The 23,563-nt window shown below is 44.2% G+C and overlaps 1 protein-coding gene across 3 annotated transcripts in view; it reads left to right on the top strand.

Annotated features, from left to right (window-relative positions):
• DIPK1A (divergent protein kinase domain 1A) overlaps nucleotides 1-23,563 on the top strand; it is a 581,055-nt gene that overhangs the window by 312,856 nt on the left and 244,636 nt on the right. For all 3 annotated transcript variants that reach the window (XM_078646336.1, XM_078646337.1, XM_078646338.1), the window contains one exon: nucleotides 15,863-15,997. In XM_078646336.1, coding sequence (XP_078502462.1) covers nucleotides 15,863-15,997 — 135 coding nt within the window. Of the gene's footprint in view, nucleotides 1-15,862; nucleotides 15,998-23,563 lie in introns of those variants that run through there.

Raw genomic sequence — 23,563 nt, 5'->3', positions numbered from 1 at the left:
AATGACGAATCTGTCCATGATGCACAAGCTAGGCTTAGAAGCAACTGAAAAAAATATTTAAAAATACAAAAATCTTTGGTTAGTTAAAAATGTTCCTCCATCAAAATACCACAGGTCAAGCACCTTAAAAAAAAGTTACTGAAAATTTGTGATAGTGTCCATACAATGATTAAAAAATTTTAAAAAACAAAACCTGCGGTGTGTGATTAAAAACTAGAAAATTCCTCAATAAGCAGTATACAATTGCAGCCATGGATAGCTTTGGTATAATGAAATTATCCGGATATACAGAACAGGCTCTGGTCTTTCATGGCAAATCTGCCATGAGTTGCATGTTGCATTTAAAATAAGAATCTTGAATTATAAATCCCGGAATGAGGGTGCAGTACTGCACAGACAATGAATGGAATATGTTATGTGTTGTATGGGAACCATTTCAGCTCTCTCCCTCAAGCCAAGGAATTCCACGTTTGCATTCTGTAGGCTTGTTGAGCTGCGTACATCTCTGTATGATTCATGAGGACTAAAACTGTTTACGGTATGGTTGCTCATTTATGTCTCTGGTGGATTTTTTTCTTCCAACAAAGAATCAATTTGTTTTGAGTCTTTTCCAGCCACAATACAATATCCAGCATTTTATCTGCCCACGGTTTCCAAAATTAGCCTGTTCGAGGACTAGTTATAAGAGTGGTGCAACGCAGTGTGGCCTACTTGGGGAGCGTTTCAGTATTGTGCGTGAGTGATCAGAGTGATGCTGTTACGTTTTATTAGGTCATTGCAAGTAGATGTTTAGCAGCAAGGAGAGGAGAATGAGATGGAATACGTGCAAATTACATACTTTTTTTGTTGTGAGTGACTGAGCAGGTTACCTTAGGATCCACCTAGCTACAACAGATGAGCCATCCACCACATACTTGAGAACAGCAGTTATGGTATAGCTCTATATTACCCTCCAGATTGACAGAAGAACACCCAATATGCCTGAATGGTCTATAGTTAGCAATGGCAAATGATCTTGAGTCCAACCAGCAGCGATGACAAGCGATCCAAAGTAGTGCACCCATTAGAGGCAGACAAAATAGACCTGCCTAGGAAAAGTATTGCATGGATACGGGCATATAGATCGATGACTTTGGGTCCTTCTAGCAGCAACAGATGAGCATGCCAATACATTAGAATGTTCAAAGAGTTATAGGAAGCCAGTATATATATATATATATATATATATATATATATATATATATATATATATATATATATATATATATATATATATATATATATAATGCATCCACCTAGGTGCGACAGAGGGGTATCTCAATCCTTTCACCAGATACAGGTTGCCATTTTAACTTTAAGAAATTTGTACAAAGCACAATGTCATTCAATAATACAATACCTATACGCAGTGGCATCAAGACCCCCCCCCCACCCCATCCAACACTGCTTTCACAGCTTAAGTAGGGGTGTTGTTGAAACATCAAGTAGCAGCCAGCCTGCACTAGGGCCATGATACACTGGCTATGATACTAGACATTTGAGAGAGAGGCAGAGGTAGAAAGCAGGCAGGAAAAGTGAAATGAGGGACGTATAAATAGAAAAAACTGTACTCCTGCGTGTGATAGAAGGGGATAACAGGAGATTTACCTCTTTGGATATTTCCCCACGAAGGGGTGTGATAACAGGAAGAGCCGAGGCCCTCTGAGTTTAATTTGTTATCCCACCCACCCCTAGAGATGGGCCCATATATCTAGCAAGGCCTACTTCAGGGCCCTCCATTATTTTCCAAATCTCTTTCTAATCGTTAACACTCTCAAAAAGTGTTTTGATTCCCATGTAAGGTCCCTTTGATGGGCAGAGGAGGTTTCTGAGGTGGGAGTATCAGGCAAGTAACACTACTCAGCCTGCCTCGTTGCCAGCCTTCAGAGAGAATCTCTCTTCCTTAATACCTCCATCTGACCCCAGACTCTGCAGTACACTCCCTTCCAGGTCTGATCATCAATTTTCTAAAATCTCTCTACCGTGCACCTTAACTCACAGCTAACCTTGGTCCCCAGCCCCATATCAGGCACCACCTGGTTTCTTTCTCCATAATCCCACTAAAAAAAATTGTAAAATCACCTTCAAACTGAAAACCCTGAATATAAGAGTAAATATAATTAGCACACACTTTAAAATATGTTGCACAGTGGCCCTAATGACCCAACTGCTAATTAAATAAGCAAAAACATTACAGAGTCTATTATAGCGCTGGTGCGAAAGTTTTTATTGGCGTCCCACCACTGACCTCTTACTCGGTAGACACCTTTACTACCACCCTCCAACAGTGCACTTCATCTCTCCTTAGCCCCTTTCAGTCAAGACCTCCTCATCAGACTCCCTCCCTACCACCCTCCACCAGTGTCCCTCATCACTTCAAAGCCCCTCCCCATGACCACCTCCTCAGACTCCCTCACAAATACCCTCCACCAGTGCCCCTCATCGCTCCATAACCCCTCCCCCTATTGACCTCCTCCTGAGTCCCTCACTGCCACCCTCCACCAGTGTCCCTCATCGCTCCAAAGCACCTCCCCATGACCTCATCGGATTCCCTCATAGCCACCCTCCTCCCAGACTCCCCCACTACCACCCTCCACCAGTGCCCCTCATCTCTCCGTAGCTCCTCCCCATGACCTCCCCCTCCTCGGATTCCCTCATTGCCATCCTCCAACACTGGCCTGCATCACTCCGTAGCCTCTTCCCCTCATGACCTCCTCCTCAGACTCCCTCCCTACCACCCTCCACCAGTGCCCCTCAGCGCTCCATAGCCCCTCCCCAGTACCTCCTCCTCAGACTTCCTCCCTACCACCCTTCACCAGTGCCCCTCATCACTCCAAAGCCCCTCTGCCTTATGACCTCCTCCTCAGACTCCCTCCCTACCACCCTCCACCAGTGCCCATCACTCCAAAGCAACCCCCCTCATGACCTCCTCCTCAGACTCCCTCCCTACCACCCTCCACCAGTGCCCATCCCTCCAAAGCAACCCCCCTCATGACCGCCTCCTCAGAGTCCCTCCCTACCACCCTCCACCAGTGCCCCTCATCACTCCAAGCAACTCCCCCTCATGATCTCCTCCTCCGACTCCCTTCCTACCCCTCCACCAGTGCCTCTCATCACTCCAAAGCCCCTCCCCCATGACCTCCTCTTCAGACTCCCTCACAAACAACCTCCACCAGTGCCTCCCATCTCTCCGTATCTCTACCCCTCATGATGTCCCCCTCGGATTCCCTCATTGCCACCCTCCAACAGAGCCCATCATCACTCCATAGCCCCTCTCATATGCATTTTATTTCTTGTATAGCGCTACTCGTAGTGTAGGGTATCACAGTACTGTACATCACACACACATTATGCAGACACAATGATTCATAAAAGTATCCAAATCAGCCTATAGGGAATGTCACATAAGCTAATGAGGATTACCAGGTGTAGGAATCACATCTCATCCATGCTGCTGGGCAATATGTATTAAGAGGGTTGGGTCTGGAGAAGCACAAACACAGGATTTAAAGCATACCCCAGTGGTTGGCTGTAGTGATTAGAAATGATATCTGCCCAAACTCTGTATTGCAACATTAGAATAATGAAATACTGGGAAAATTCGAACTAACTAGCAATACAAAAAAAAAATCTAATTATACCATTCTGGTTTGTATACACGTCTTTGATCACACTGTCCTATGTTAGGATTGTATCTTCTGACTCAAAGGATCTCTGTGACAAAGGCAGTAACCCACTGAGCTATCCACGTTAACTACAGTTTTATTGCATTTAAATACTACAAACCAAAAAAAACCTCTGTCCAGCAAGATCAACAATCCCCAAGGTTATCTGGACATTTACTTGTCGTGCATCCTTGCAGAACCACTCATGAATGATACCAACGATTTAAACACACGATGTAAATGAAATATACACGGCGTTCTAAGTATGTCTTGCTCACAGATTTAAAAAATACAATAGCCACACATTCTCTTACCTGCTCCTTACGAACAGCCGGATCGGATAAACAAACAGCTCAAGGGGTCAGGAAGGTCAGGAAAACGAATCGGCAAAACAAACTCCTCTTCACCAGCTGAAAAGAACTAATTATTCACGCTGCAGGAAGGTACACAAATCCAGTTCCAACGAGAGGATTTGTCCCCTTCGCCGTGCCCCTAATGTACCTGCACGAGTGGGCGGGGACACAGCCCACCTGCCTAATAGGAGATGCGTGATTGGGGGTGCGAGCCCAGGCCCAATCACGCAACTCATAAAGAAAGAAAACGTTCAGTGAACGTTTTAACTTGCAGTGGCCATATTCTGCTGGCCTTGCTGACGTCACTGCCAGGGCCAAGGTTTATGTTTGGGTGGGCCAGGCCAATGTTTGGGTGGGCCCGGCCCACCCGCTATAACCGGGCCTGGTCACGCATCTTCTCGGCTCCTGATCTCCTGTTCTCCAGGAACAGGAGGCAGAAGCAGGCAGCCAGGCTCCTTACCTCCCCAAAGTCAATCACAACGCTGTAAGCAGCGTTGTGATTGGTCAGGACGCCGCCCAGCCAGGGGCTTATGGGGAGGCCATTTTCTCCATGTAGGCTGCATTGCAGCCTGCATGGGTAGAGTGCACATGACTGGTTTAGGCAGCCCCAGGGGGCTGACCAAACAGTCTTTATGCATTCGGGAGTGGGCAGGCACACCACTCTTCCCCTGCCCTACTCACAGAGCAGCCCCGCCCACCTGCCTGCCCTCCCACCCGCCGGCAACCAAACATAAAATGGTAAACCATTTTATGTTTCTGCTTCTTACACTGCGAGAAAGCAGGGATTGATTGATTGATTTATGATTTGTAGAGCGCATGGCTGCCCGAGGGCTTCCCAGTGCTGGTGAGTGCTGTAGTAAGAGCGGAGCCCACTAGTGAATTAGGGGAAACAGCCAGGTCTTGAGTTTTTTCCTAAAGGAGAGTTCATTTTGCAGTGATCTCAGGCCAAGTGACAGCTCATTCCACAGTTTTGGTACCAGGTGTGCAAATGATCTTCCTCCCCATCTTGATCTTTTGATTCTGGTTGTGTGGAGAAAGTGTAGATGAGAGGACCTTAAAAGTCTGCTGGGGGCGTGGGCAGATATCAGATTTCTAAGTTTTTACTTGACCTTTATTATTTATGGCCCTGCGTGTAATGCATAGGGATTTGACGCTCCTCCGCCCTAGTGGAGGAGCTGCTCCTGACGAGTCGTCTTCGTATGGCTTCAGTATGTCACCATCTGATTATTTGGAGCATGTCCCGGGTACTAATGATTCCCATGATTACTGTTCTTTGGCGCTCTGATTGTCTTTCAGTTTGCTGTCCCATCCTCCATACCTCCATGTCCTTGCTGCTTGCCCATACCTGCACCATCTTCTCCCCTCTTGCTTGTCATCCCGCACACCCAAAAAAAGCGCTAGACGCGGGACGAGCGCTGTCTCTGTTTACTGGTTAATGCGAATTTGGAGAGAGAATCTGTTTACTTATGCAGCCACTACTTTATTATTTTGAGAGGAGGCCAGAATCGATGCTGCTGCATCTAATAGGATTAGGTGGTAGGAAAAAGTAAGTTTTTGCAGCTAGCATCCTTTCATGGCCTTTTCAGTGGGTCCACTCCATATTCATGTTCTGGTCCCATCTAATTTATGAAGCTGGAGACCTCTTTTAAATACATCACAGACTCGCATACACACTGTTCCTACAGACACAATCAGAAACAGACAGGCACGTCCACAGGCTCACTCGGGTAGACTGAAAGGAGCGCAGGACCAAAGGTTCAAATATGCACTCACACAGAACAGTAATTACAGATGCAAACAACAACCCTGGCTCACCCGGACTCACAGGGAAAGATTACCGTGCAGAAGCACTCAGGTCCACAAGCACATACTAGGACAGACCTGGGCACATGAATATCGGCTAACAAGTGCACACTCAAACGCACATGAAAACAAAAATAAATAGACACAAACAACATTCACACCCGTAACTGTATATAGTAATAACCACACATGCCGTGGGCACCCCGTCCATCCTGGGGGCCTTCGGTTCATATGAGACGGGCTGACGGCACACAGAAGAGCTTACCTGACAGGAAATGGGAAAGACCCTAAAGCCCTGGTAATCTTCACTCCTCCCATAACCATAACAGTAGTTTAGTCTCCTCGTTCTTGTTTTCAAGAGTGCTCATAATGCTATTCAACTGGTTTCTAACTGCGCCAGAATCGCGAGAGATAATGGCTTTTGCCCAAGATCACACGGTGTAGGCACACGTAGACGCCTCGATTAGACTTTCAATTGCTTCTATTTGTTAAATAAATTGTCATACCAGTTCATGTTCAATTAAACATTTAATAGATTAATGTTGCAAGATGTGGTGGTTGGTCGTAGTCACTTTCTAGCTTCTTTGAAAGGGCGCAGCTTTTTTGTTGTTGTAATATACAGCTTTGGTAGTTTTATACAATGTTTGTAACAGTTTTAAAGAGTATTGTCTTAGTAAACGTATTATTGAAATCTATCTTCACAGACGATGCTTTTGTCCTTTTTCACAGTGCTTTCATCTGTGGCTTCGCAGCTGGGTATTGAACGCGCACTCTATTTTCACCCAAATTACACATATTAACCTTTGAAGCAGTGGCGACTGGCATCTACGCGGAGGGGGTCGGACGTGCAAACAAAATAAAAAATAAAACAAGCATTGGCATAGCCAATAGGTCTCGCCTTTGGGACTTTATGTGTTTAGCCATGCAACAGTTGATGTTGCACCAGTGATATTGTGCTGCATAATTAAATACTTATAAGGTCCCAAAGGCGAGACCTATTGGCTATGCCAATGCTTGTTCTTACTCCATTTGTAGCAGTATGAAAGCATGATGTTCAGTACACCCTCGTGACGGCAAAGATATGCAAAAGTGGCCCTTTTTCCTTTCAATGACAGGCAGGAGTTAAAAAGGTGACTTTATCAATTTTATTATGTTCTGAGAAAAGAAGTGGTCAGACATCTGCATTGTAGAGACGAAATCCAAATAGAAAGCACAAAGGTCCTCTCATGCTCAGGGTCCCATGTTAGCCTCTATTCCAAGCTGTTTACGCTAAGTGACTTTACATGGGAAGCACTGTTTTCCTAAGATTCACTGTGAAGATAAGTCATCCAAACAAATTTTATTACTGCTGAAATCCCAAATTGAATCATTTGAATGTAAATTTAAAACTAGTTTACTCGTGCTGTCTGCCTAAAAGAACCCATCTGATCAAAGTATTGGCATCATAATCATATTTTTGAAAAAATGAAATGCTAGTCTGATTTGCATTGTGACCATTGATTCTTGTCTGCTATTTTAACTGCAGCCTGTTTCATATTTAGGAGTTAAGTACTGCTTTTATGATAAGCCCTATAATGCTATGTATTCACTGTAGGAACAAGTTTATATATGCTAATGCTTACATTCTGGGGCATAATAACCCAAAACCTGCAAACTTGGCCGCTGAGGATGACCTCAGTGCATATTGATTTACATCAAGAGAGCAATGGCCATGCTTACTTACCCAAATGGTCGAGCTTAAGTATTGGTTTTTGTAAAACCTGTACTGGTGTATGTAATGTTCAGAAGTGGCATGCTGAACAGGGAACAGTGAACAATGTGGCTGCTGTTTGTATGTGGTATCTGTTTAGAGACAGAATAAGCAGAGATGTAGGCTCAAGAAGACACATGGGTTCATTTTGCGATATCCGGAATGCCAGACTATTTTGACCAATATACAGGTTACCCTCAAAGACGGAGCAGCAACAGGAATAAACGTGTGGTTATTGTGAGCTTTTTCATGCTGCATCAACTGAAGGGTACAATTTCTAATAGAGAAATTCCGTTTACCCGATACTGACATCCCAGTGCCTTCATCTTACTCGAGCAATGGTATCCTGAGTTTCCTTCAAGGAGACTCCTCAAGTAATTAATACATTGTGCAATCATAAGCAATGACTTTTGGACATGGTTATTTCAAATGGAGGGAGATTTACATACCTTATCAGGGCGAGCTTTGGGGGCTATGATGATCAAACTGTATTTCAAGTTAAGTGTGAAAAAATTGAATATCAGCATTGTAAAGATGTTGAACTGTGGGATAGACTCTTTGTGAGATGAGGAATTTCATAAGGAGGCCTTTGTAAACACACTGGTAATGTGCGCGCGTAAAAAACATGCTCGAGCTTTGGGGGCTATGACGATCAAACTGTGTTTCAAGTTAAGTGTGAAAAAACTGAATATCGGCAATGTAAAGATGTTAAACTGTGGGATAGACTCTTTGATGAGGAATTTCATAAGGAGTCCTTTGTAAACACCTTAGTGATGCACGCGAGTAAAAAAAACGCTAGTGATGCGCGTGCGCAGCAGTACGAAAAAGTGAAAGTGATCGCGCTGGAAGGGAGGCAGATGGCGGCTACGCGCGTGCACGCTCGCGTGAACGCAATCGCTAGGCCACCCGGCAGCACTTTTGAAAACCCCAATACTAAATGTCTTGGAGCAGCGCAAGCGCTGGCTCAGCGAGACCTAAAAAACTTACCAGACATGTGCTGTGCTCCTGTCCTCTTCTTCCGACAGCAGTGCGGGCACCAGCAAACTCCCTTACTCAATTGTGTGGCTGCGCACATGCTGTTAACCAGCATGGGAACAGCACCCTGATTGGAGGGAGCGGTCTCTCTCAGCGCTCCCTAGAGCACTGGAGACCTGCTCTTGCTCTCAACCCAGCTGTCTTAAGAGAGCTGGGCTGGGTTGAAAGATTTAAAGTGCTCATGTCTGGCTGGTCATCAAAAATTGGCCCGCCAAAAAGACATGCACACTTTAAACAGTGCACAGGTAGCCCTCTGCCCACTAGTCCTCCCTGCTGCCACTTAGCAGGCCCCACCCCGTCCTGACACTTGTTCAGGACGAGATGATGAAAAAATTGTAATAAATTAACATTATATTTTTCATCTCTGGGACTTTGGGGGGCATTTAAGTGGAGTGACGCTTCTCCGCTCAAACAGAGGAGCCGCCCCTGCTTTGAAGGATGAACCACAAAGTCAGCCCTGCCGAAATTTTAGCAAACATGCCCAGTTATTGTTCATACACATTTGTCATATGGTCCTGTGTTGTGGCATTTCCATTAATTGTTTGCACTGAGATTCAGGCACTATTTTTTTTATTTGCTTCTTCCCCCTCTAACCCCATGGTCCAGTTTTTCTTCACCTCCTGCTCCTAGCTACTGTGCGTTTTCCCTCTCCCACGCCCCAGTCCTCCTGTTGCTTCTTCCCCTCCCATTCCCTATTCTGCTGTTCCTTCTTCCCCTCCCACTCCTATGCTCTTGTTTCTTCTTCACCTGCCTGCTCGTGTTCCTGTTGCTTCTTCCCCTCCCATTCCCTGTGCTGCTGTTGCTTCTTTCCCTCCCACTTCCGTGCTCCTGTTTCTTTTTCCCCTGCCGGCTTGTGTTCCTGTTGCTTCTTCCCCTCCCATTCCCTGTACTGCTGTTGCTTCTTTCCCTCAGGCCCGGACTGGCCGTTGCGGGCACCGGGCAATCCCCGGTGCGCTGCAAGGGTGGGGGCTGGTTTTGGGCCCTGGGGGCCGTTTTTGTTTTAGGGCCGTTTTTTGTAGCATAGCTGCAAAATCGGCCCTGTAACAAAATCTGCCGAAAACCGGCCCCGGCCAAGAGCGCGGTCGCACCCCCAGGGGGCCGGCCGAGCACTTTGCCAGGGCAGGTTTTGGTTCTCAGTCCGGCCCTGCTTTCCCTCCCACTCCGGTGCTCCTGTTTCTTCTTTCCCTGCCGGCTTATGTTCCTGTTGCTTCTTTCCCACCCAACCCTGTGCTCCTGTTGCTTCTTTCCCTTTGACTCCCCACACCAGTTGTTTGTGTTGCCTTCCCCCCACCTGACATAACAAAAAAAAGTGTTATGACATGACCAGCCATGGCCATGTCCTAGAACTTTTTTTACTGTCATGTTCCAACCCTCCCCACTTTCTCATTCCTTCCCTCTCATTGTCTGTCTTGCCCACTCCCCCCAACAGAAGAAAGCAAAGTGCCATGATGCAGCCAGCACTGGCTGCATCACAGCACTTTTATTCTAACTTTACTTTAAGCAATGCCGCACAGCCACGCTGCAGTATAACATGGCTAAAAGACATTGGCAAAGCCAGTAGATCTCACATAGGCGAGATCTATTGGCTTTACCAATGCTGGTCTTTTTAGTTAATGGATGGATGTGTTTATTTTAGCTTATTATTGTCAGACTGCAGATAGCATGCCTGATAATGAGCAGTGCTCTGTTCGATTTGTCACCCAGGCTGGCACAAAGGTGAAGAACTGAAGCACTGAGGTGTTAAGCACTTAAATAAAAGTCTTTGTCAAATCAGTTGTTGAGTGTGAGAACAAAATCATGTTTCTGAATGCTTTTAAAGGGGAGAAAATCAAAAAATAAAAGTTACTTTATCGATGAACTCTTCCTTCTAATTTTCATCCATTTCCAAGTGTTGGCTTTACAAGCAACAGACCTTTTTCTCCCTGGGGTCAATAGGCACTGTGCAATATTTATAGCTGAAAAATCGTAATTTTTTTAAATGGGAGAAATTTAAAGTGGAGAAAAATATTTCTATGAAACATTAAGTTGTAATGTCTTTCTCTACTTCCAATTAAGCCAATTACGTCTTGGGCCCTGATTACGATGTCGGTCGAAGTTGCCTCCGACCGAAATCGCTGCGGAGTGGGAACCGACTGACCTCAGGTCGGTGGTTCTGACACCGCAATTAGGATGCGACCACACATGGTGCGGTGGCAAACTTCAATTTTTCAATGGGAGCTTGTACAGCTGGCCAAAACCTCAGGCAGGGATGTGATAGGGGCCTGCCAGGGCCACATGAGGAGGGCCAGGGGGATGGGGGCCCTGCTAGGGGCCCCCCAAAGATACTTTCCGACAGCAGTTTCCATGTCAAAAAGGCTGACATGGAACTGCTGTCAAAAAGTGCCATCATAATCCCGATGGTGAAAATGCCGTCCTTAAGGGATTATGAGGCCTTTCCGACTGGCTGATGGGCTACTTGAGCCTGTCGGATTCCCCGACCGATTTAAACTCCGACCGCTGTCCTTATTATACAGGGTTGGACTTTAAACCTACAATGTCAGTCAGAAAGCCTCCGACTAGCGGTCAGAGGCTTTCCAACCGACATTGTAATTAGGCCCTTAAGCATGTTTTTTCACTTAAAGTTCCTCACATTTAAACAAATGGCTATATTTTCCTGTTATAAATATGGCACCGTGTCCACAGGCCACTGGGAGCAAGAAGCCTGGTGTTTATAAATGGGACACTTGGAAATGGGAGAAAATGTACATGATGAGTTTTACAGAATTCATATAGACGTAGAGTTAATAATTCATTTTTATTTTTTCCCATTTCAAAATACCGGCTTTACACACAGCAGGCATCGTCCTCCCGGTGGCTGGTAGACACAGTACCATATTTATACCTGAAAAATGCTCAGTCACCAATACACATATATATATATATATCCCATTCATACACATGTTCATACAACCCCAAAGACCAGGCTTTTACTAACACACATGGAAGCCCTATCATGGTGCCCCTAATCAAAGTATTTTATTCAAACCACAGTATCTGGCTCTATGGACATTAGACTTAAAGTCAGTGAAGCTGAGTTGTGGGGGTATGTGGTAACAATGAGCGATCTGCTGGGCCTTCAGTAGCTCACAATGATTTTCACTGTTCAGAAGTAGCTCTCACTACAGAAAAGGTTGGAGTCCCCTGGTCTAGAATCTGCAGACAACTAAAAACAATGTGCGGGAAACAAAGAAATCTCAATTATCCACAAAAATGTCTGTGCTGGATTTGTTCTTTCTGTGCTATTGATATTCCTGCCTCCAGGAATCCAGTTAACTATTCATTTTTTTTTTTAAATGAAGACATAGGACATATTGGGTTGCAGTGCCATAGAGTGATGCAGACCTAGGACTGTACCTTTGCCACTGCCTGGAGATTAATACTTAGTATGCAAACAAATGGTGGACGGAATTTTGAATGAATCATACATTCACCCCCAATCAAGAGATCAGGGTTAAATCCAGCGTTCTTTTGCTCACCATGCCACCCCAGTTTAGACTCAGCCATATACAAATCAGCCTTGACCCTGTGCCTCATGGGAACAGTCCAGACTGAACTGCCAAGCCAGGTGCTCCCTGGACCGGAAACAAGCATCCTGGGACCGGTTTCAGGGTATGTCGCCCTTCATCAGCCTGGCTAGCTTGAATCCAGTGGCGGAGTGAGCGCGGGACCCACGTCTGGGCATACCCAACCTGCTTAGGGCAAAAAGTGCTACAGACATTAATACTTGGCAGCTCTGCTTGGTATTAAAAAGAACACCTTGCTGTAAACAACCTTTGCTATTATGTGCTGCCTTGCACCAGGGATTACATCTCCCTGCATCCGGGTCACACCTCTTGCCCTGGCAGAGAGTGGTTTCTCATGGCGTTCTTAATGTTTGGCATAACTGATAACTTCTTTATTCTTAAAACATAAAATCTTGTTTTTCACAATTTTTAAACCGGTTACCTACTGCGGCATCCGTGTGAGTTGACGCCAAGCTTGTTTTTAGGTCTCGCCTGTCGATGCGCATGCGCATCGAGCAAGCGAGACTATAGGGGCTCATCCAGACTTTATCTAACTTGCAAGGAATCGTGGCGATTCCTTGCAGTGCCCGTGACTTTTAAGCTCAATGCGCATGTGCATTGAGCTTAAAAGCGCGTGCACAGCCGCCCGCATTCCTCCGACACCTTTTGAAGTGAAGCTTAGCTTCACTTCAAAGGCCCGGCTTCTTCACACCCACATGCCGCTCTGCCCCGCTCCGCCCCCTCCCCTGAGTCATCCTGCCTGCCCAGACTTCTCCTCCCCCCCTCCGACGTTCCCCCCGCCCCCTCCCGCCACGCAATGCCGAGCTTGTTTTCTTTCTACCCCTTTCCCTAGTCTTTCTCTCGCTTTCCTTGTCTCACGCATCTCTCTCAATGTGTACCTCGTTACATCTATCCATGTCTCTCCCGCTCTCTTCCCATTTGTTCATATGTTGTCATCTGCCAATCTTTCTCCCTACCTCTTCATTCGTTTTCCGTACATTTAGCCCTCAAACCAAATTCCTGTCTACTCGTGCCACCTGCTTTTTATCTGTCAACCTCTCGCCCCACCTCTAGCTCGCTTTCTTCTTCTGTTTACCCCCTCCGTCCCCGTCTCTCTCCATCCGTCAACCCTCCCTCACCCGACCCTCCCTGCCCTCTCTATCCCTTCCGTGGCTTCCTTTCGCAGTTAATGATTGCGGTATTTTCCGCACCTTGGTTAGCCTCTGCTCCTGCTGTGTCTCTTACTGTGTGGATGCAGCTGTAATTATTCTCCAGGTTCACATCCCTCGAGACCTCTGGGTAAAAGTGCTGCCTATAAATAAATATTCGATGTCTCTGCAGCCCCTCTCCTTCCCGCTATACGCTTTGCAGGTTTCTCGCCGTCTCTCCGGATCTCTTTATCACATTCCGGTCCCTCTCCATATTGCTGCGTATTTTGTCCCTTCTGCCTTGCTCTGTCTTTTGTTCACCTTCTTCTCTCTTTTTGTTGGCTCTCTTGTTTGTCTTCACATTTGCTTAAACTTTGAAGAACTTCAATTGTCTTTTTGAGAGGAGACATTTTAAATTTCCATGCCTAGAATTTTGGAAGGATTTTCACTTATTTTGTGGGCTCATTACCCATTTTGTGGGCTTATTGCCTCATTGTAAAATTGACGCATAGAGAATTGATGATCGTAAATATTTTTGTCCCCAGTTTTGCACTTTGCGCCAATTCGGAGCACAGTTCTATATGGTGGGGTAGCTAGAGCTTTTGCCGCTGGGTCGATCTTTCATTTGGCTGCTTATGACAGCTGTGCAGGTAAGAGGGGGAGGGTTGACAGAGTACGACGAGCGGCGGGAGGCAACAGACTATGAGACAGAATAAAATATAAAAAAAAGAAAACTTAGCTTGCGCCCGCCACCGCCCCCCAAAAAGTGCCACCCATGGTGGTCTGCCCCTCCTCTCCCAGCTACGTGTCTGGTTTGATTGTCACTCTCACAATTTCTGTGAAGGCCATTGCTGCAAGATCCACCTACGGGATACAGCATGCAAATCTGTGTGAAGGGGGTGTGGTCCAACAATAGTGTCAGAATATTATTTGTCATTAATATTGGGTTCCAAATATAATTTACCAAAATCTCACCCCATTTGAGTTCATAAAAAATCTACACCCGTTGGGACAATATCTCTGTAAACCCTATTTAGGATATAATGTCAGACAATATTCCCCTCAGTAACATGCTGACATGCAATCATGAAGAGTAGAGCTGTGCCCAAAAATGTCCCAAAAACGTTTGCCGACTTTACTCCTAATTGTTTCCAGCAAAAGTAGCAATCAAATGCAAAAACAGACTTGAACGGGTATTTGTATTGGTTTTTTTTTTTCATAACATATTTTATTGAATTTCTGCCATGACATTGGGGTGTTTTTATGGTGTGGCTTGCCAGCACAGTTACAGACAGACAATTATGTTATGCTATAATAATTTACACTGCTAATGGCTGCCCAGGCAAGTGCTTCCCATCGCGTCAGAAGCCTCAGTCACTAAAACAGGTACTCCCGCCTAGAACAGCCAAGTCTTTAACTGTTTTCTGAAACTGAGATGGTTAGGGACGTTGCTTAGGTAAATGGGAACTTTATTCCAGAGTCTGGGAGCCAAGACGCGGCATTACCTACCTCCCTGTCTAGCCAGCTTGAAGTGTAGAATAGCAGCTAGGTTGAGATCAGCGGATCTTAACATTCTAGTTGGGCAGTAAATGTGGAGCAGCAGAGAACTGACTGGGGGCAGCTGCCTTAATAAACACGCATTGAAAATGCAATAGGTGTCGCTTTTTATTAAGTTTAAAGCCATTTGCTTTGCTAATGGTATTGTATTCTCGTTTTGCATTATTTAGTGTATATTTTGGATATGATGTAGTTGTATGTAGTTAAAATTGCTGTGTTGTAGTTTAAAGCATAGCGTTATTAGGAAAAGAGCAGTGTTTCAGATTTGGGAGGTGAATGAATAGAAGAATAGCATGTGTGTTAATTTCGTAGTGAGATTACAATAGCAAAAGACACACAAAAGGGGCGAGGGAAGAGCAAATATGTGCACATATATGCACATATCACAAATGTACACTAAATAATGCAAAGCTACAATTCAATACCATTAGCAAAGTAAATGGCTTTAACTTAATCTAAGGCGAGACCTATTGCATTTTCAATGCTTGTTATAAACGTGCTTCTCATCAGTTGTTCTCACTCGCGGCCCCTGAGGGCGCGCGCTTTGTTTCTACTCTGTGGCCAGGCCTGCGTGACCCAGGGGCAGCGCTCGCGCTTCTAGTTCATGACTGAACTTGCATTACCGCTTATATTCAGTTAAATCAGCAAAATGGACCAGTGACGGAGGTGCAGGGGAGAGGATTCATTGCCGTGCGTTGTTTGTGGTCGTTTGTCTGCTGACAGAAAGCTGAAAATGACGTACGTTAAGATGGCTCTGCGGGTGTGTAATGTCTGTTGTAGGCACATTATCTAGTTTCAGGGTTAAAGGAGTATTGTGCACTGCGGTGACTGATGGCCGATTTCTGGATGTCTTCGTTTCTGCTATTTTTCATTTTTGTGAATGAAACTTTGTGGTAATATTAACATTTTAATGGACGCCAAGCTGCCCGACCTCCCTGGTACTCAGTCATTTTATTTTGCTCTCACACAGGCTCGCTGGTCGTACATGCGGGTGAAGTATCTCTTCTTCTCGTGGCTGGCTGTATTTATCGGCAGTTGGATTATATATGTTCAGTACTCAACCTACACCGAGCTCTGCCGAGGGCATGATTGTAAGAAACTTATCGTAAGTATTCATTTACTTAAAAATCTGCGTCATTTCCCATTGCAAAGTTTTACATCGTGGGTGTTTGTCTTTGTCTTAGTGCTTTCAACAAATAATTCGTGCTTTATTGTAACTTTTCAATACTTTTCTCCATGTGTGTGACGTCCGTCGGAGGACGTCATCAGCCCTTATTTTTGTGAAATCTCTCACCATGAAGGAGCAGGGCTGATGTTGCCAACGTCAGATCACTACCACTTTACATTTAAAGCAGCCGCTGTGTTCGTCGGCAGTGCCAACTTCTAGCAGTGAGTGTATTGCATCAGAAGTTTGTCCTCGGAGAACCTGGTGCAACGTGTGTGTGTGTGCTGCAGCTGGGTGCCTAATTCGTCACATTTATTGTACATATGCATGCCAGAGGCATGGCATGCCACTGACTGTTGATGAGACCCAGTTTAAAAATGTTGCATGCAAAAACAGCGCATTATAGCTTTTTATTCGACCTTCACAGCATTGCAATTATTTGAGAAGGATGCTTCTATTTAATTCTCTGGATATAACTTTCCATCACTCCCCTCCCCCCCATCCCTTCCCCTGGGCCGCTCCTGTCACATGTTCTCTACTGTGTTGTTGCGGCAGGCTGTGTTGAGTTTTATGTACCATAGAACAGGGGGTTGCGAGGGGGGATCTTTGTACCACTTTTTATCTCCTCTTTCGGTCAGGTGGTGTCCCAGCTAACTCTTGTTCTTATAAATACTCTTTGTTCCCTCGACTTGGATAGCTGTGTTTCCCACCGAGACTCTAGGAGTAACCAATCTGTGCATAGAATGTTGCCCACTTGCTTCTTGTTTATCATGTTCAGCAGCAGGACTGACCCACCCTCTGTTTTCCGGTGTGGAAGACACTGGTGGGTATGTTGAAAGAGCTTGGCATAGACATACGTTTATGACCCTGCTCTTGGCAGGAAGCAAGGTTTTATGCCAATAGAACTAGGCAGGACTAGGAAAAGTCTAAGTTGAGGATATTCTATGCCAGTGCTGTATGCTACTGGTTTGTGAACTCTATTTCTGACCATTATAAAGCCTGCTAGAAATGTGTATACAAAGCATTGCTTACATTTAATATCACTAACGGGAGAGGAAGGGGATTCGGCCCTGCAGAAGGTACACAACTAATGGTGCCAAGTACTCACTGGTGTCAAAATGTAACACATTCTTTAAAATCTCAGAAGCACCACATTGAAATAGCAGAGTAATTAAACAGTTATTATGACAACATATCACACTTGAAAAGTCCAGTCTATTTACAGAACATCCATTTAGTATATAAAAAATACTTGTGTGCCACACAGTTTAAGGATATTCTTCACATACATTATCAATCTATACCGTCAAACCTTTCAGGTTCCTTTCGGACGAGAATTCGATTCTCATGTATTCCTTCATTGAGCAGAACATTAGTCGACGCATGTTTCGTAGGTCAACTCTCGCTTTATCAATGCTCCATTATTATGAAATGTTTTGATTTTATGAAATATGGTTCTTAATATCTGAATAGTATAAAGTAAGGCATCTACTGAAGTCCCAGTTAATTAATTCCCACAGATTAGTCACATTAATCACATGAGGAGAATTAATAATGCCCATATTAAGGCAACAAACATGAGTGGGGCACTCGAGCACAGGCCATTAAGACAATTGTGCGATATGTTGACATAATTTTATCCTAATTCCTCAGATTTGTCAACGTGGTGCTTCTGACATTTCAGTGAATCTGTTTAATTTCAATTAAACTTAAATCAAGCAGGTTTCACCTAGGGACAACATGCAGCAGATGGAACTACCAAACTGAAAGGCACCCAAGTTTAAATTGCCATTGATGTAACGGAAGGGTGGATTTAACACTTGTTGGTGACAGATGCTGTAGAGATGAAACCAAGCAGAAACATAACATTATTAGTACATATTTGAAGATCTGAAGGGCTACAGTATTCAGGCTCTAGTCCGTTTTTAGAGCTGCTCCGGGTGAAAGAAATGGGTTGGGGTAGATGAGTTAGTGGCTGCATTGAGAGTCACGCCTTCACTTGTAATTTTAGACGTTTTGGTATGGAGGGTTTACGGGATGAAATTATGGTACATTTTAAAAAGTGTGTCCATCTGTGATGAATTGTGGGTAAAGGGAGATTTTTTTTGGATGAGGTTATTAGTAAATGTGAAAATATCCACAGAGTGGGGTGACAGTGGTTTTCAGTGACCAGATGAGAAGAAAGTTGGAAGTTTGTGCAGTGGACCAAGAAAAAACAGAAGATGTGACGAGTGAAAAAAGGCAGATTTCGGAACGGTAAAAGGAAGAGTGTGTGTTGCACCAAGCTTCCTCAAAATGTTATCTTGCACGATGAATGTCATTCTCTGAGTGTGTGTGGAAAATGCATTTTGCTCATGTGTGTAAGGGCAGACACAATTCTGGGTCGTGGAAAGAGTGTGGGAGTAAATGGAAGAGCATCAGTGGTAGGAGAAGGTCTACTCTAACAGATAGAGATGGAGTGAGATCTTTTTAGTTGAAGGAAAGCAGGTGAAATATGTTGAAATACCTGTGAGGGGGTCTTACTAATGAAGACTTTGACTTTTGAAGTGTGTTTCTCCTGTAGTACTGGCACACGAAGGGAATGGCATTTGTAGGATGTGCACTAACTAAAGGAGTCTTAATTCGAATATCTTGGCTTTTACACATCCTTTGTTCAGAATGAATTTGTTGGTTGTATTTTTGGGAGGTGCTAAAAAGTACTCAGTGCTGGTTGTGAGATCAGCATATCATTCAATTGACCTTCATCCGGAGTCTAAATCGCCTACAGCTTTTCTAAGCCTGGAGGGTCTCTGCCATTTTAAAATGATGCCTTTCGACTAGCCTCCGCTTCCATTGTGTTTCCCCATATAATATCTAGGGTTGTTAAGACATCGAGAAACATGTACGTTGGTTTCAGGACAACATACTAGTATTTACAAAGGTTAAATTATCACACACCCTAACATTAATAGAATTGTATGATAGTTTAAAACAGAATTTAATAATGATACAGCAGGAGAAATGAAAATCGTAAATTAGCTAGACTAATTGGGGTACTTTGTCTGAAGAGGAAATAAAAGCCAATAGAATAATTGGCTCTTAACCAGAGTCAGGCAATGACTGTGTCCTGGGCTAAATAGTGTCTTATGAACTTTGTGAAGTGTGCTATAAGAGGCTTCATGGAACTCGGCAAAGTACGAAGTCAGCAGCATTATACAAAACTGCAAAAGTGTGGTAACTGGGACATTAGACATTTGGCAAAGTGTGAATATGGGGAGCATTCTGTAAGATTAGAAAGGTAACTGATGGCAGAATCATAGAAAAATGTAAAGTAATAGATGGGATATTTATAAAAAAAAAATGTTAAGTGTTGTACCAGGGCATTGCCAAAGAGGCATAGTGTGCTAGGTGGACAACTCTCGAAACGACAAGATGTGCTAACAGCTACTTTTAATGGAAACAGTGGGAACCTTCAGGCATATGGTTTTCCCTATTTATTATTTTTATTTTGCATCCTCGGAATTCTGAATTAGGTTTTCGACTGATGCCTGTATCAGGGTATTGCTGAACAGTGTGCTAAGTGCTGTTTCAAGGAAATATGTTGTAACTGAGGCATTTTGGAAAACTGCATGATGTTAAGACCCCACTGTAAATTGCTTTTACATACTACTAATTTTTCTCAAAGTTACTGGACTATTGTTCTATATAAAGCAGTTTTTATCAAGGTACCTAACAAAGCAACTGTGGGGAGCGCACAATCCCCCCCAACTCTTTGTAATGTGGTCTTTATATCGTACCATATTCTGACCAATGTCAACAAACTGTTTCCATCTAGATCGATCTTAGAGCGTCCATGAGATTAACCCGCCCCCCCCCCCCACCAGCCATACCAAGTAAAGTGATTTTCAGTCCTACTTAGTTTTGACCAATATGGCACAAATAATAAGCTTTAAGTGTATCATTTCCACTAAAGCCCTCATTAGGAGTTGCTTGGAGAAGGTTGCTATAATGAAATCTAGCACTGTAGGGGTCAGAATTAATCGACTGCAACACATAGCATCTATTACAAGTTTTTAGGAAATATAGTGATGATTTTAATGCTGACTGCACCAAGATTCAAATGTTACAGTAATTACAATAATGTTTTGCCTGTTACATTCCTGCAAGTTTTACCTGCCAAAATGTAAGAGAGTATGTGAAGTAATTACAGGGGACAATAACACTAATAGCGTTTAATTCTCATCCCTGTACAAATGGGCTGAACAGGGGTTGGATTTATCTGGGACACTTGCAATGAGGGCCGGGATCGCCAGAGTCACTGGGTTGCAGCGGTTTCATGTCTTCCTACCGCCCTATTATGACCAGGGTGGTCGGGCTGCCCTGGGACTACCGCACCCGCCATGGATCAGAGATTCCAGCAGTGGCGTAGTGGTCTTGAGGCCGCAATATGCTTAGTGGGGCCACTGCGGCCCCGTCAAGCATATTACGAGTTTCCTCACCGCTACATTTTTCATGGTAGTGCGACTGCCATGAAAAGTTGTGGCGGTGAGGAAACAAAGGGAGCCCTACTGGGCCACCTGGTGCCTCATGCCATGTGGATGCACGCAGGGGGGCACAACATGTGCCCCTCTGTGTGCATGCTCCCCAGTACCTGCACAGCATGGACTGGAGCAGTCAATGCTGTGCAGGTACTTCCTTTGACGTTCCCATTGCAGAAAGCCAAAGAACCGCCTGCCAGACAGGAAATAGCTCCTAATCTGGCAGGTGGTTCAAACATGGGTTTGGCGGTGCGGGGCGGTCCCGCTCCAGCACACCATATTCATTAAAAAAGCCCTAAATGTTTATGAGGTTCACACTGCTAAAGTACCTCAAGCCTCCTTGTTAAATTGTATTACAAACCCAAAATATTTGTACTGGTGTTACTGGGCTAATCTACTGCAAAATACACTAATTGTAACTAATGTTAAAAAAAAATCTATAAGAGTGCAGCCAGCTACTTTATGGATTAGTCTTGAAATCATTCCAGATTGATCAGTTTTCCTGACACAATGTTCTTTAGAATTCAGAACATGCAATTATTTTCAAATATTGCTTGAGAAGAACCCTTGTCTTTGGTAAATTATTCTTTAGTTCCAATGTAATATTAGTCATTATCACTCCATAGTATTATTTATGCTTTATATGCATAATCTCCCATTAAATGTCCCCCCTCCAAAAAAATACTGTTGATTGTTGTAAATGTAGGTGCATTATTTTTGCATAATGTGTTAATTTTCAAACTAGTTCCAGTGTCAAATATTTTATAGTGCATCAATGCTGATATATGTTCCTTGTGGTTAAGATGTTGCTCACCATTTCGACTGACACTCAATGTGCTTCATTGCTCATAACAGGCTTATGACCTCTGCTTTCGAGGGAAAGGTTAAGGCAGAGGTCAGCAGTCTCACCCTGTGTCATCCTGCTTCTCCAACCTAACCCCTTTAAAACCTCAATGAGTGTTTTGCCTGTTTAGAGCACATGACTTCTGTGGTGACTTAATGTCCTGTTGTGTCACCAGCGCTGATAGGACATAACTGTGGATAAGTGGGTTTTGGAGATAGTTTAATGAGGACATACCTGCGTTTTGTGAAGTCTTGCCCACCCACTCTTCCCCCAAACTTAGAAATCTTGTTTACCGATGTTTAGCCTTGAGCCTTTGATTAAGCAAAGGAATTGTGAAGCTAGTTCGTCTCAGGGAAAACGAGAATAGCTTGTACTCTTGTTACTATTTTACTCCCAAGAAAGGGTAGGGGGACTGCGCCACATTTTGGATATGAAGCTTGCATTCCTTTCAAGTTGGTTCATCAAGTTCTGTATGCCCTGCAACAGTAGGACTGAATGGTTTCATTGGAGCTCCAGGAGGCTTGCAGTGAAGCACAAGAAACATTTGTAATTTACTGTTGGGGATGTGCATTACCAGTTCTAGGCTTTTCTGTTTGGATGGACTACCGTTCTGTAATGTTTCCCAGAAGTAATGGTCGTTTTCGTGGTGCATTTGCACTGTAATGGCAGTCACATTTACCCCTTCATGAATTGAATGCTCAGGGTTTCCATTTTGGAGGTTCAGCTGTCACACCTTTTTGGATACAAACACCTTGATGTTCACTTTTGGTTACTCGTGAAAAGGAAAGAGGCTCACCTGGCGCTAGTTGAAAAGATTCAATTCATTAGTGCAGTGTTGGATATGTATCTGCTTAGGGCATTCCATATCTCTACTAGAGAGATTGCACAGTTGAAGAAATTATGGTTTCTGCTGCCCAATCGATGACTTTGCATGCTGCTCATTCTGTACTAAGGTTAATGGATCTAGTGGCTTGTTGTATTGGATTACTCAAGCCAAATTGCGCATGTACCCTCACCAGTGAGGGTTTAGGTTCAGTCAGAATCACCTTTGTAGCAGTCTAAGGGATTTTATCACAAAACAGAGGAGGGGCCAAGGAGCTATTCAAGGTCCAGTGTCCATGCTCCCAATGCCTACATTTGTTTTCAAAAAGGGGACACTGTTGCTATAGCGGGGTACAAAAAGTCACCCACGCATGAGGGTGCAAATAGTCACCATGCAAAAAAGATGGAAAAGTGAAGAGATAAAAAAGAAGAAAAAGACAACTTAGGTAAATGTGACCCATTAGTGAAGTGGAACAACCACTTGTTGTCCTCTGTTGCCCTCACACACCCCGAGGGGTGTCATGCTTCATCATCGGGCAGTTGCTCCTCGTAGGGCCGGCCGTGCAATTCCCTATGGGTCCCCCGAAGGGTCTCTTTATCGGAGATCTTTTGAGGACTGCCGTATGGTGCATGTGGGTGTGTGGGGTATGGGTCTAATGAGGGTAAAAAAAGTGTGTGTGCAAAGTGGTGAATGTATGGATTGTAAACCCTTGGCAGATAAACTGCTAAATAAAAATCTTGTCCCAGAGGCACACTATGCCAGGGTGTCATGGGGTCATAGGTCAACATATTTCGCGCCTGTGTCGCCATAAGGGTCGTTGGCGCTTCATCAGGGACCAGAATAATAATGTATAAAGTGCACGTGATAAAAAAATTACTAAACCCTCTAAAGACAAACAGGGTGAGGCAGTACCCTGTATACCTATAATATGGCTACAGCTGCATGATGAAAGAACGCTCCTGATGGAAACCTAGGAAACAGAAGCAAAATAAACAACAGATAAGCGCATCAGTAACAACTTAATGCCTCATAATGTGCCACATCTGTGTGCGCATCACTTATGTCAAACAATAAGTAAAAGAACTGGCACAGGAGACATATAAGTATTATCAAAAGGGCCTGACTCAGTGCAATGTGACCAATACACCAAGTCATTTAATCATTGTATTTAAGGTAGCACTCCTAACCTCCATTTGTCTCAAATTCGGCAAATGCCCAAAAAGATTCAACAGCTGGTAATTAAATGCGAATCTTGTACCGCCCTATAACGTTACCATAAGGTGGTTAGTTCTAAAATGTGCTTACCTTGCCATGTTATGAAA

This window comes from Lissotriton helveticus, chromosome 1_1 (assembly GCF_964261635.1).
Source record: "Lissotriton helveticus chromosome 1_1, aLisHel1.1, whole genome shotgun sequence".
Classification (NCBI taxonomy): Eukaryota; Metazoa; Chordata; class Amphibia; order Caudata; family Salamandridae; genus Lissotriton; species Lissotriton helveticus.
Note: the sequence above shows the minus strand (reverse complement) of the source record. Positions and strands in the feature narration are given on the sequence as shown.